The 14,352-nt window shown below is 53.7% G+C and overlaps 4 protein-coding genes across 4 annotated transcripts; 3 read left to right on the top strand and 1 right to left on the bottom strand.

Moving 5' to 3' along the window:
• Positions 1–4,794: 4,794 nt before the first annotated feature.
• Positions 4,795–6,630, top strand: NEUTE1DRAFT_85278 (uncharacterized protein; the record flags this gene model as incomplete). Its single annotated transcript, XM_009854724.1, has 1 exon — positions 4,795–6,630. The coding sequence occupies one exon, from the start codon at positions 4,795–4,797 to the stop codon at positions 6,628–6,630; it is 1,836 nt and encodes a 611-aa protein (XP_009853026.1).
• Positions 6,631–6,777: 147 nt separating this feature from the next.
• Positions 6,778–7,366, bottom strand: NEUTE1DRAFT_46688 (uncharacterized protein; the record flags this gene model as incomplete). Its single annotated transcript, XM_009854441.1, has 2 exons — positions 6,778–7,088; positions 7,162–7,366. 2 exons carry the CDS (start codon positions 7,364–7,366, stop codon positions 6,778–6,780), a joined length of 516 nt encoding a protein of 171 aa, XP_009852743.1.
• A 559-nt stretch (positions 7,367–7,925) lies between these two features.
• Positions 7,926–10,325, top strand: NEUTE1DRAFT_123663 (uncharacterized protein; the record flags this gene model as incomplete). Its single annotated transcript, XM_009854723.1, has 3 exons — positions 7,926–9,753; positions 9,835–9,955; positions 10,072–10,325. The coding sequence occupies 3 exons, from the start codon at positions 7,926–7,928 to the stop codon at positions 10,100–10,102; spliced, it is 1,980 nt and encodes a 659-aa protein (XP_009853025.1).
• Positions 10,326–11,437: 1,112 nt separating this feature from the next.
• NEUTE1DRAFT_123662 (uncharacterized protein) lies at positions 11,438–14,335 on the top strand (the record flags this gene model as incomplete). Its single annotated transcript, XM_009854722.1, has 3 exons — positions 11,438–13,355; positions 13,542–13,793; positions 14,319–14,335. The coding sequence occupies 3 exons, from the start codon at positions 11,438–11,440 to the stop codon at positions 14,333–14,335; spliced, it is 2,187 nt and encodes a 728-aa protein (XP_009853024.1).
• Between the last annotated feature and the right edge of the window lie 17 nt (positions 14,336–14,352).

Raw genomic sequence — 14,352 nt, 5'->3', positions numbered from 1 at the left:
TCCCAACCTTCGTCATTGGGAAACCTCCGAGACGAACACGCATCTTGGAGGCCCAACGGAGCGTGCCTGGTGCTTCTCCTCAAGTTCCCCTTGACTCCCAAAGGCAACCGAACCAAATTTCGCCGACTCGCTCAAGAACGCCCCCCACGATGCCCGTCAAGGCCGAACCGCGAGGTACGGGCTGGGAGTTCCTGTTGGAACCAAACAGGAAATCCGAGCAACAACCGGTACCGCCGCGCAAGCGCTCAGGCTCACCCTTCGCCCAAGACGACGTTCACCCGACCAAACGGCACCACAGCTCCGGGCGGTACCCAGAGCAACACTCAGCACCCCAACATTGGCATCCAGACAACAACAGGTCTCCCTTACGACAGTCAGATAAGGATGAGTACCATGGATGGCATCAATCTGGAGAACGTCTGCCACCACTAGGCCCGCGCTCTGAAGAGGCATTCCTGTTTCGGCCGCCTACCGCGCCCCGTGCTCAATCCCAGCTTGAGAGGCAGCATGGTCACGATCAGCAGAGATCTGATCAACAACGGCTCAAGCAACAGCAAATGGAGAACCAGAAACTCAGGCAGCGGCAAGTCGAAGAGGAGAGGCTCGAGGCGCAGAAGATCAAGGAGCGTCGGCTAGAGCTACAAAAGCTCGAACAAGAAAAGCTCAGACTTGAAAGAGAGCTTCAAGAGCACCAAGAGTTGTTGGAGAAGCAGCGGCTCGAGCAGCAGAAGCTGGATCAACAGAAGCTTCAGGAGCAAGCGAGGGCCAAAGAATTCAAAAGTCTTGATGAACAACAGGGAGAACGAATCCGACTGCTTGACGAAAGGACTCAAAAGCAGGCCCAAGAATCTCGGAAGCAGGCCGAAGCGCAGAAACAAGCGGTAGAAGCTCGGAAGCGCTTCGAAGAACAGAAGCGACTTGAGGAGCAGAAGAAGCTCGAAGAGCAGAAGAAAATCGAGGAGCAGAAGAGACTTGCGGAAGAGCGCAAGAAAGCCGAAGCCCAGACACGCTTCGAGGAGGAACGCAAACAGGCCGAAGCTCGCAAACAGGCCGAAGAAGCTCGGAAGCGACTCGAGGAACAAAAGCGACTCGAAGAACAAAAGCGACTCGAGGAACAGAAGAGAATTGAGGAGCAAAAGAAGCTCGAAGAGCAGAAGAGAATTGAGGAGCAAAAGAAGCTCGAGGAGCAGAAGAAACTTGAGGAGCAAAAGAAGCTCGAGGAGCAAAAGAAACTCGAAGAGCAGAAGAGACTTGAGGAGGAGCGCCAGCAAGCCCAAGCCCGGAAGCAGGCGGAAGCCCAAAAGAGATTTGAAGAGGAACGCAAACGGGCCGAAGCCGAGCAGGCCGAAGCCAAGAAAAAGGCCGAGGAAGCCCGGGTGCGAGTCGAGGAACAGAAGAGACTCGAAGAGCAGAAGGCACTTGAGGAAGAGCGCAAGAGAGCCGAAACTCAAAAACAGGTAGAAGCACAGAAACGCTTCGAGGAGGAACGCAAGCAAGCTGAAGAAGCTCGGAAGCGACTTGAAGAGGAACGTAAACAGGCCGAAATCAAGAAGCGTCGTGAGGAGGAACGCAAGGAGACCGAAGCCCAGCAGCGACTCGAGCAAAAGAGGCTCGGCGAGGAGCGCAATCAAGTCGAAGCTCAGAAGCAAGCTGAAGAAGCTCGGAAGGGACTCGAAGAACAACGCAAACGCGAGGTGCACAAGCAGGTTGATGATCAGAGCAGAAAGAAGATTGGCGAGCAGGAGAGACGAGAGCAAAATTCTCCGAATGAACGCAAACTTGAGGAGATGCGCCACTCTAAGCGTACTGATGACAGCAAGAGCATCGCACATCTTTCAAGCTCGACCATAGCAACCGTTCAGCCTTCGGCCGCTTCGCTCTATCTTTCCGGATCCAACCTGAGAATGCGGTTAGAAGAAGCCAATAAGAAGAGTCCGGAGTTGCATCGGTACAGATCCCAGGCTAATCAAGCAAGGAGTCCTTACACGACAACTCGGGACCATCTCTTACTGTGGAATGGGCGCTTGGTAGTGCCCAAGAGTGCGCTGCAGATGAACATCATGTCCGACTGTCACCGCGGGCCCGGCGGGGTACATTACCCAAGAAAACGCACTAAGAAGGCGCTTTTTACAAAGTTCTTCTGGCCCAGTAGGGGCGAGGACCTGGACCGCTTTCTCGCCAATTGCCCTGAATGCCGACTTCGCCCAGAGGTCCAAGATCAGCCGCACGAAAGGACACAGCAAAAGCCTGAGTCGAACGGCTCGGCCTCTACAACTCAGTCATCTGCTCCCAACAAGCAGGAGCAGCAGCGCGATGATTCTAGGACTGCCGATAACACAGGCCCACCGGAGTGCAGTGGCACTTTGCTCAGCACAACCAACCCCCCTGCAGCTTCTCACCATTCCGACGCCGTTGTTCCGGCCCCATCTGTCTCAGAAAGGGCCGACATTCCCGGACTGCGACTCTCACCCCATCCGTCTGTCGTGTCCTCGGACGAAGAAGTTGCCGGGTGGAAAGAGATGGTTTCCACACTCGAGAAGAAACTGGCGGATACTGAAGGGCAGCTTAAGGCGGCTGCCGTGATTCGGCCGCTTGAACGAAGCATTAGCAAATTCCAGTCGGATGTTAGCGGTCTCCATGGAGATATGAGCACCCTCTTCGACTCGTTCCAGGTTATGGTGGACAGAATGGCCTTCATACAGGACGACATCATGTGCATCAAGGATAATTTCCAAAGCAAAGAGTGGCAACACAATGGCATTGCAGAGTTCTCCGTTTCTGTAGAGGATGTTAAGACTAGCGTCGCACTGGTGCTGAGCGAGATTTCCGACCTCCGCCTGCAGCACCAGCAGCTGGAAAAGCGGGTTGTTGCAACACCTCTTAGAACTGCTCCGTCTAGGGACTCGGAAGCGCTGATGACTGCCCTGGCTGCCATCTCGCAAAAGGTGGACGCTTTGAACAATGAGGTGTCCGATCTGAGAAAGGAAGGCCAAGCGCAACGGGGAATTGCCCCTCCGCTTGCCACGAACACTGGCGACCTCAAAGATATCATGGGTGTCGTAAAGACGATTTCTGATAATGTCGACCAGCTCAAGAATGAAGTGATGGACTTGAAGGAGGAACGTGCTCGGATGAATGACACAGTCGACTCATCAGCAAGCATCAGCGTTTCCGTCGACGCCGAGTTTATCAAAGCACTGTTCGGGGAACAGAAAGCTCTGATTCAGAGTCAGAGCCAAAAACTGGACAGAATGGCGAAGGAGATATCGAGTTTACAAGCTCAGGTGTATGCTTCTGGTAGGACTCAGCCTCAGCCGAAGAGCCTGAAGCAGGCCATGGCGGCTGCAGAAAAAGACTTGCAGCACCATCTCATTACGATGCAGAATTACCGGAATAAGATGGCCGAGCGAGGGAACCCTCCATCGACGGTCGTAGCGAACATGGCCGATATGTGTCAGACGTTGGAAGAGTGCATCCAGTATTCCAAGACCGGACAAAAGTAACGGGACCTGCGTTACTTGGGGAAATCGAAATTACGATGCTACGAGATCCCGTTGGCAGTCTTTACTGGAGGACTGAATCATCAGTACATATTCACGCTGGATTCTCACCGCCGGCAGCTGCTTTGAGCATTGATATGCGTACAAGCATCTCCATGGAGTTGGCTGGGCCGGTTCGCACGGCTCTTTTTCACGGCCAAGACGAAGTACGGTGTACAAGGAAACTGAACAACATTTAATGGGCAGCTCCAGGTCTCTGTGCTATTCATGGTGACGCCCTAGAAGTATGCACGGAGACGCTGGTATATAGTCTGCCGACCATGTTACGAACATGTTTAGAAGCTACCATGAAGTCACCATACCAGATCTTGAACGCCATCATCTTGGAAGGCCGTAACTAGCACAATAGAGCCATAAGTGGACCGAACAAGTGGTATATCACACCTAGTTACAAATAGACGACCTCATTGCTAAATCTTTTGCGCTGTACGGGCTAGGTGGAGTGTTGATGTTCGATCAAGTCAGCCGGGCCGCCTACGACACAGCAGATACCAATGCCAGCCACTCGCGAATTGGTGCGCGCACACTTCTAAGTAAACTTGACTCCTCTGATGCCCTGAAATACGGTGATGGTTATGAAGATGAATGCTGACTAGGGTTAACCACATGGAACAAAACAACGGTTTGCTAGCCTGATGGCGCACCAGACGCTAGACGCTAGACGGGCAGAGAAATCAGCAAAACTCAAGTGAGGCAGTGAACCTCAGATTCACCCAAGGGTAATCTACACCTAAATTTTTGAGCCTTTCCTCGAAACGCTGGCATGCCCAGGGGAAAGTCAACGTCGAGACGGACGGGGATGGCTGCAATGACGTCATAAGGGTCGCCTGGGGTCTGGGCCAATCGGCAGTGTTTGAATGGAGCCCAACTCTTTTCTCGCTACACTAGCCATTCTCACCAGTTGCCATTTCTGTTGGGAACAATCTCCCCTTTGGTTTTCCTTTCTGGGACCATGAGTCGAATGATGTTTCCTTGGTTTGGGATTTTGTAGCATGCATTTTTGTCAACGGTTTCATTTTTTTACCTCTGCACCTGTGTCACGAATTTTCAGGGTCCTGGCCGGATCGACGTCTCCCCACCAAAAAAGAAAAATCGTCGGAACTAGCAAGATGTTGTCTCGTACCCGGGCATGAAGCCCTGAACGCGCCCGAGTGATAATATACCTATACTTCAAGTGTCACAAAAGTTCACAGGTCAAAAGCATCAAGGGGTTCAATCAACACCAACCGCTACCATGATAAACAACACCTTTCCGCGCCTCATCTTCATCCGCGTTTGCATCGTCCTCCTCCAATATGCCCCGCTCATCGAAACCTTCCTTCTCCTTATCGCGGTTACTCTTCGATACCCTCCCTCTCCCCTGATCGCCTACGCAGAGCATATCGCCTCCTTCATCCCTCCTTCGCTCCTCACCATCCTCACCTCCCCCACCAAGATTCTCCTCCTCGCAGCCCTTCTCACAACAGAGCTCATCTACATCACGACCCTCTACCTCCCGCACAAATCCAGTCTCACACACGAAGCTGTGCACCCGCCCTTGCCCGGGCGCAAGGAGCGAGAAGAGCTGTTCGACAGGGCCTCAGACAGCACGACAGACTGGAATGAGTATTTGAAGCTATGGTTTCTGGGAGCGGAGGTGGATGAAGTGAAGAGGGAAAATGTTCGGGAGTTCCTGCTCTGGGCTTTCTTTGACAGGGATGGGGAGACAAAAGGGAACAACGAAGATATTGAGGAAGAGCTGGACTCTTATCTGGCCAAGATCGAATCCCTCCTCGGCCGGAAACTCCCACCAGGCCGCGGTACGGCCACTTCTTTGCGGCTGACGTTCGATGCGATCGATACCCGGTACCGCAGCGTTGTTTGGTATGGGGTTATTGCGCTGCTGGATCTGGTCACGCATTTCATGTTGGCGTGGCATGGGTATACGCATTATCGACCATCTCGGTCCCTGTCACCACAACCGGTGACATCAACAGCAACCAAGAAGACACCCACAACCCTCTTTCCACCACGCCTCCAACACTCCATCCCCTTGATCCCCTCCAGTCTCCGACACCACACATCGCCCACCAAACACCTCAGCTACTACCTCCGTCCACACCGATCACGCACCCAAGCGCCCGTGGTGTTCATCCACGGCATCGGCATCGGCCTCTGGAGCTACACCACGCTTCTCAGCTCGCTCAAAACCTCGCACGGTCTAGTGGGGACCGAAGAAGACGGGCAAATCGGCATCCTCGCCATTGAGCTCTTGCCGATTTCCTCCCGACTTACTGGCTCGGGCCCTGACCTTCCGGCCGTGCTCACCCACGGGGAATTTCTGAGGGAGTTGGAAACCATCCTAGCCTTCCATAACAACCAAGATGGCGGGGGATTTCCGCTAGATAAGGGTTTCACGCTCGTGACGCACTCGTACGGGTCAACGCTGGTGGCGCCTATTTTGAGGTCCAGCACGCCTTTCCTATTCAACAACCCTGTACTACCCGGAAGTGGAGCGAAGGCTGCGAAGAAGGGCGCCGCAGCAACAGCAGCATCAGGAAAGAGTCTAGCGGCCCTGACGAACACACTCATCCTCACCGACCCTGTTTCTATCTGTCTTCATTTGCCCTCGGTAGCATACAACTTCACGCGCCGTGCGCCCAGGACAGCGAATGAGTGGCAGCTGTGGTACTTTGCTAGTACAGATTTGGGGATAGCGAGGGCGTTGGGGCGAGGGTTCTTCTGGAGGCAGAATATCCTGTGGAGGGAGGACTTGGAGGCGTTTCTGGAAGGGGACGCAAAGAAAAGGGTGGTGGTTTGTCTGGCGGGAAGGGATCTGATTGTTGATACCAAGAGCGTGAGGGGGTATTTGGGATGGGATGGATTTGGAGATCAGGGACAGGGACAGGGAATTGTGGATGAGGACGACGTTGAGTGGGAAGGGAATGGGAAGGGGAAGGGACAGATGATGCGCAAGAAGATGGGGAATGGGATGGAGATCGTTTGGTATCCGCGGTTGGATCATGCGCAGATGTTTGAAAGTGGGGAGAGGTTGAGGCCGGTGTTGGATGTTATCGGGGGGTTGAAGTAGAGTTTTGATGATCCGCGACACGAGGGGGAACCAAAACAAAAGGGTATATTAACGCTCATCCCACTGCACCGCGCTCCTCGCTAGATATCATCCCAAAGCACACAGAAACTCACTCCCAATAAAAAATAAAATAAAAAAAGGAATAACTCAGGCCCTCGAAGGCGGATACTCAGCTTTCCCCCTTCCCCACCCCTTAAGGTGCACTTCCACCGGATGACTCCCACTGCGAATAATCACCCAATGCGTATCCTGCTCCGCCGACTCGTTCAAAGCCTGATATTCTGTCCAAGCCGGGACGGCAGCAAAGTCACCCTGGCCAAGCTCATGCCGTTCCGGTTCGCCGCCTTCGTCTTTGGGCGCTGTCAGGAGCACGCCGTTGCCCGAGGCGACGTAGATGATGGCGTCTTGTTCGCCGTGGTGGCGGACGGTGGAGTAGGAGTCGGGGGAGAGGATGAGGACTTTTTTTATGATGAATATTATTATTTTAGTTAAAAATGGTCAACATGAGTCGATTAGTAGGTAGTAACGAACCCGTTGAGCAAACCTTATCCAACTTGTTGACCACGGCATCTCGGCTGTAAACGCGCACTCGATGGCTCCCTTTCTCTCCGTCGGCCGTTGTGGTGGGGATGACGGGGGGTATTGGTGGGATTATATCGGATTTTCTGGTGACGGAAACGGAAGAGGGTAGGATCATGGGTAGGATGTCGTCGATGATGGGCAGGAGGGAGGCCATGATGGCTATGAAACCCATGTGAATGCGAAAGGTAGGGTGATAGAGGAGGGAGGCTGGGCCTGGGGGGATGAGGAGGTGGGGTCTAGATTTTTTGTTATTCGGAATGGAGAAGCAGTAGGAGGTAGACGGGTTAGATGAATGGTTGGCGCTTAAGGCGGATGATGCATCGTGATCTGTGATAGTAGAGGTAGAGAGGTAGAGGTAGTAGTGTATGCGCTGTGATGGAGTGAACCCCTCCATCCCCTTCCACTTTGCCTGGTGCATGTGATGGGCATCTTGCATTGCAATTGTTAGTACAGTAGCGCTGTAGGCAGCTATAATCGGCGGAACGAGTGTAGCTCACTAACAAAAGACATGTTGCTGCTATCCCTGCTCGCCATGCGTCTGTGTCCCATTGATCGCCGCGAGATCGCCAACACAGAGGTGGGGTAAGCGGAGCGCCTAAGCACTAACAGATAGACGCTAAAATATCATGGACGTCGTCACCATTTCAAAAGCCGACAAAAATTCATTTTCTATTCAGTTTCTTACACCACGAGATCTCTGGACGTGTTCAACTATGGAGGGCAATCTTCCAAACCAGTCGTGGCCTTCGCCATGGCATCACATCCTGCCGTCACCTTCGCAGCAGGGGACGGACAACAACCTCAACGCCCCTGCTGCTACCTCTACCGCCGCCGCCAACGACGACCCCCATCACCGCCAGACGCCTAGGTTACACGCAGAACCGCTGGACTTGGACGCTTATACCTATACCCCCGAAAGCCAGTCCTTCTGCTCGGCTACTACAGAGGCCAATTCGGAGCGCATGGCAGAATACATGGCGTCGCAACAACGTCGGCATCCCTTCTCTCCCCTCCTCTCTATACTGGCTCGAGTCGATACTGACGAGAGGGACGTCGCAGATGAAGTCAATAATACCTCACCCGAACAAACAAGCCCCCTCGTCCATCTCCCTCCCGAACTCCTCGAAGGCATCTTTGACCACCTCTCTGCCATCGACCTGGTCGCTGTCTCGGCCACCTGCCGTCATCTGCGCACCATCGCCACGTCCGAGTTTCGCTGGCAAGGCCTCGTCCAGGAAAACGTGCCCGGCTACCGAGTAACCTCCTGCTACCCCTACACGTCGTTCCGCCAGCTCTACAAAGCCCACGACCCACGCTGGTTCCTGCCCAAATACAAGATATGGTTTGCCGACGACAGCCTCTACGGCCGTCTGATCATCGCCCGCTTCGACCAGCGCCGCGGCTGCATCGAAGGCTACCAGCTCGTCGCCTCGGTGCCCAGCCACCTCTGGGACGACGATCTTCTGGTTAACGACCACCCGATTCGCAAGCACGACTTCCGCGTGGGTCTACACCTGGATCATCCCGTCTTTCATCTCGATCCCGAAAACCAATCGCCCGAAAGCGACAACGCCACGGTCCGATCCTGGCAAGAACTCGATTCCGAACGCTACAAAGACGACCCAAGCAGACCCAAACCACACTTCAAAGTCGAAGTCCGCGCCCAAGGCGGCTCCTCCCTGTCGGCCGGCTCCCGCAGCCGTTCCTTCCACACCAACTTCTTCCTCGCCAAAGCCCAACGTCTGCACAATGTCATCCACGACGCCGAAGATCTCATGGACGCCCACGACGTCCGCGACCTGCTCCATGCTGACCTCAGCCGCTCCCTCTCTCCGCGGGACTACCTCATGCGAAGTGCCATTCCGGGCATTGGAGGCGGCGACGGCCTGCGCAACGCAGTGCCCCACCACGGCATGATGACCATCCTACGCGACAAGTATTGGCCGCCGCCCACGATCGAGGCTCCCCATAGAGTGGCCAACGTTGGGCCGGTGGGTGTGCACGGGGGTTATAACGCCGAGGCCACGTCCAAGATTCTGCAGAGCCCACCTGCCACCCGGGCGGAGATCAGCGATCATGCGTTCCACTTGAGGAGGTGGGTGGAGTTTGGAAGGGTGATGCGGGCGCATATTGGCGAAGAGCTGGTGACGTATTCGACGCTAGATGAGAAATTGTATACACCCACGCCTGAGAAGCCATACAGGGGGATCTTTGTGGGACATTATGGGCCGCATGGGTGCGAGTTTATTTTGATGCATCAGCCTGACGATGATCCGAACATACAAGATGCAGAGATTGAAAGGCGGGAGAATGAGACGGATGAGGAGTTTCAGAAGAGGACTCAAGAGTCCAAGATTTATAAGGGTGGGTTGGCGGGGATCAAGCTTACTGGCGACCCGAATGTGCCCAGGGGGGAGTATACCTTTGTCGCAAAGGACATTGGGGAGGAAGGGTTTGTCAAGGTTGCAGATGAAGAGGAGTTTCGAGGGGCAAGGGTAGTCAAGGCCAAGGGCCATGTGGCCGAACATAACTTTCGGGATGGTAAGTGCTTGTTTCTGAGTCCTTAGTATCACATCCATCTGCTGGAAGAGCAAGGGGGAGGGAGTGCTAACGACCAAACAGACGACTGGATAGACTGCGACCTATTTTTGGCCTCCCACAATACGTTGGCCCTCCACTGGCACCGATGGGATATGACGAGCGTTTTTGAGAGGGTCGATATTGACAAGTTCATCGTTCCCGAGTGAGTATGTTTTGCGTAACTACGTACCTTGCTGCTAGCGATGATTTTGTTTTGCATTTCGAAGCCTGTTTTGTCTCGGTGTCACGGCACGGTAATGACTTACGAGGCAATGGTAGGTTGTTTGATGGGCCATGGTTTATGTTGTGAAGTTGAGGAATGTTCACATGAGGGTTGATCATGATTATGAAGTGGGTTGCAGGGAAAAGCCACAGGACTGGCGACTTTAAATAAAGGATGTTTGTGGGACTACGACTGGATGACCTGGGTACACATTTGGACGGCGTTTGGGGGGGGTCTTCCGGACCGCTGGGCAGTACTTTAGGAGTGTATATGGGTCAATACAAACTTGACGTCTCATGTCATACGGGGTAAGAAAGATAAAGTCCAATACCTAGAACAACAGCAAAAAGCTACTACATACGGTGTTGTTGTCTTGTTCCCGCTGTGATGTTCATGATGCCGCCGCCGACTTCCGTAGACGTTAACATTGGCTGCTTACCGATAACCGCGCCCGCCCCGGCCCCTACTTTACCGTTCGTACCCCTGCTTTCCTTCCCAGTCGTCCCAGCGGTCATAGCGCCAAGACAAGCGCTGAACGAGGTCAGCGGATGCAACGCTACAGGACCCGCCCAATGGACCCCCTGACGTCAAGCGATCCATCCCCTACGTTAACGGCAATTGACGGGTCAAGCAGGCACTTCTTCTACTTTTGTTCCAAACCAAGCACCTTGTTGGCCACATGCAGCCAGTCATCCAGTCAGCCAGCTATGCTTCCCATTCCCATTACCCAACGCGATTCAGGTACAGGTACGATAGCTAGCTAGGGTAGGTAGGTACCATCTTGACCGACTGTCACTTGACTGACTGGACTGGTTGTAGTACGCAGCACGCAGGTCGGCAGCATGTACGAGCTGCGTGTCTTGTGGAAAGTGGCTGGACTGGATTGGATTGGATTATCGGGGAACTCGTGACCACTTGTTGATCTGTTTGTTTGTTATCGTGCGTTATACCGACGACGGCGGTGTGTGGACGCGCCGGTAGGTAGGTCACGGTAGGCAATGATAACGAGCAAAGGTAACAGGAAGGATTCTGGGAAAGTCTAGAAGTCTGGACGAGAAGTGGTGATCTTTCCACTTATAGGTACAAGTACAACAAGTCTTGCCCTTCCAACTTGCTCTGGTTGTTCTACCTCCACCTAACTTGTGGGACTTCTTGCTTGTTTCTCCGTCTTGCCTTTCTTTTTTTGTTGGCGAATTCTGTCTCGTTCGTTTTCCTTCCTACCTCCATTCCTTTGCCAGCAACTGAACCAGTCAATGCGTGTATCCTCATCGTTGCTGGCGCTTACATCCGGTTCTCGGTGAATAGCTGACGGAACGAAAGATACGGCACTCGGACGAAGACCGATGATATAATAGACGACGACATCGACATACATAACCAGCACAGACAGACAGCTGTACAGCTTGCAGGACCTCACACGCAATGGCTTCTGCACGGCCTGCCGCCCGCCTCGCAGGCGACCTTCTCCGACTTGCACCTCGCCGACCTACACCACTAGTACCTACAACACCAACGACAACCGTCTCGAACTCATGTCGCTCCTTTACGATACGCACCCGCTTTCTTCACGACCGTGCCTTTTCTGTTCCTACTACGCCGAACCCCAAAAAACCGCCGAAACATGATGCTCCTCGAGGTCCAAAGGATCGACAAACCCGAACCCCTCCCCGACAAGCGCGCGCCGCGCCCACTAGTCTGGCCGTAGGCGCTGGCGTTGCTGTCTTGGCTTCCTACCTCTACAACCGTGATCGCGAACATGACAACAAGAGCAAGACAAAAGTTAAGCTCAATAGCAACCAGACCGGTCGAGACAAGGATCCAGATAAAGTACCACTACCACCGCCCTCTCCAGAGGAAGAAAGTTCCCAACGACCCAACGAAATCACCGACGACCTCCGTGAACCCCTCTCTCGCCCCCGCTACCGCCTCTCCGAAATCCGATCCCAGCACTCCTCTACCTCCAACACTCCCTGGGTCACCTACGCCGACAAAGTCTACGACATCACATCCTGGGTCGGCGCGCACCCAGGCGGGGACGTGATTCTGCGGGCGGCCGGTGGTCCAATCGAGCCGTACTGGGACATCTTCACGATCCACAAGACCTCGCCCTACGTCCGCGACATTCTGGAACAATACTGTATTGGGTATATCCACGTGGAGGATCTAGACCCCGTGACAAAAAGGCCAAAGATGGACAAAATAGAAGACCCGTTCGAAAAAGATCCCGAGAGGGATGAACGGTTGGTGACGCATACGGCGAAGCCGCGGAACGCCGAGACTCCGTCCGACTTGGTGGGAGCAGACTTCAAGACGGATGAAAATGTGTTTTATGTGCGGCATCACATGTGGGTACCTGTTGTGGATGATGCCCTAAAAGAGAAGCATGTTCTCAGCGTGGAGTTGCCGGACGGAGAGACACGGGGCTACACCCTCAAGGAGTTGAAGGAGAGGTTTCGGAGACACAAAGTCACGGCCACGCTGCAGTGCTCGGGCAACAGACGGAACGACATGACGCGCCACGCGGGCAAAACGAACGGGTTACAATGGGGCGTGGGCGCTATCAGTAATGCGGAGTGGGAAGGCGTATTGTTAAGGGATGTGTTGAAGGATGCAGGGTTGAAGGTCGCCGACCCATCTACTGCTACTGCCGTTCCGGTCCAGCCTTCTTCCTCCCCATCCTCCAACTCTGACAGCGGCGACGACATCCCCTCCCAAAAGGACCTCCATGTCCAGTTCTCCGCCCTTGAAGCTTACGGCGCCTCTATCCCCTTGTCCAAAGCCCTCGATCCTACCGGTGATGTCCTCCTCGCCTTCGGCATGAACGGGCGCGCTCTGCCTCGCGACCATGGATTTCCTCTAAGGGCCATCGTACCCGGTCATGTGGCTGCTCGCTCGGTCAAATGGTTAAACAAGATTGTAGTGTCGGACGAGGAGAGTCCGAGCCAGTGGCAACGGAGAGATTACAAAAGCTTTGGTCCGAATGAGGGCGCGAACCCGGATTGGGAGCGGGCGAGGAGTATACAGGAGATGCCCGTCACGTCAGCAATTACGGGAGTTTGGGTAGGGAGTGATTGTTTGAAGGGCAAGTACCAGAGCGATGATAATAAGCAAAAAGAGACCACCGTCGATTTGGCGGGTGTAGATGGGCTGAAGGTTGGGTGCTCCAAGACTGCTACCACCACCATTGCTACCCCATCCCCATCCTCCGTTGAAACCAACCCCCAAATCCCCATCACCATGCAAGGCTACGCCTACTCAGGCGGCGGCCGCGCAATCGCCCGTGTGGACGTCTCCCTCGACAACGGACGGACATGGGATCAGGCAGAGCTGATTGACGATTGTAACAACCCTGCGACTCCCTCCTACGGCAACAAAACGTGGACGTGGAAGCGGTGGAAGTATTCCAGCCATTTACCCCCGGCTTCTTCTTCTTCTATCGTTCCCAATCCCAATACCACCACGACGAACGCCAGCGAGGAGGGTAGTATTAAGGATGATAAAAATCAAAACTGCACAACCTTGATAGTCAAAGCTATCGATGAAGCCTACAATACCCAACCCGAGTCTCACGCCGGGATATATAACGTGCGAGGTAATTTGGCTACGGCATGGCATCGCGTGAGGATTTGTCCGGAGTGTGTTACTTGTCCCGATGGAGAAGGAGGAAGAGGAGGAGGGAAGGGGGTCAAGTGGGTGACGAGGAAGGTGGTTGGGTGTGGGTTTGAGAAGGAGGTTGAGGAGGCAAGGGAGAGGAAGGAGGGACAAGGGAAGGAGAAGGGTGAGCGGTAGGTCAGGGAAGTTTGGGAGGCAAGTGTGTGATAATTAATTGAAAATGGGATGGATGGGTAGTGTAATGAGGTGTTTGGGAGTGATGAAAGGGCATTTATTTGCTCGTGGACTGATTGATTACGGTTATGATTTTGCAAGGAAGGAAGCATGAAGGGCCCTGAGATCTGGAGCGGGCAAGCAAGGGTCCAACGAGGCTTGGCTGTTTTGGGTATACCGGAACTGACAGCGAGACTGGGTTATGGAGTTGAGGTAAACGTCATGGCATTGATCATAGAGTAGCATCTTTTTAACAAGTAATGTTTAAGTTCTCTCGTATGGTATGAGTATGGGTTGAGGATTTCAGCCTACCTAGGTAAACACGTTCATGAACTCGAATTAGAACACAGACAACCTGTTGACGACAAGAACTTCACAAGTCACGACTGGGCACTTATCAGAGTGTAGAAGGCTCAGTAAGGAAAGCAATAACATAAACTGATATCTAAAACGAGAAAATAAACTAACGTACCAAGAGAAAGAGATGAGAGATAAATAGCTGATAAACCAAA

Source organism: Neurospora tetrasperma (assembly GCF_000213175.1).
Source record: "Neurospora tetrasperma FGSC 2508 unplaced genomic scaffold NEUTE1scaffold_5, whole genome shotgun sequence".
NCBI lineage: Eukaryota > Fungi > Ascomycota > Sordariomycetes > Sordariales > Sordariaceae > Neurospora > Neurospora tetrasperma.
Note: the sequence above shows the minus strand (reverse complement) of the source record. Positions and strands in the feature narration are given on the sequence as shown.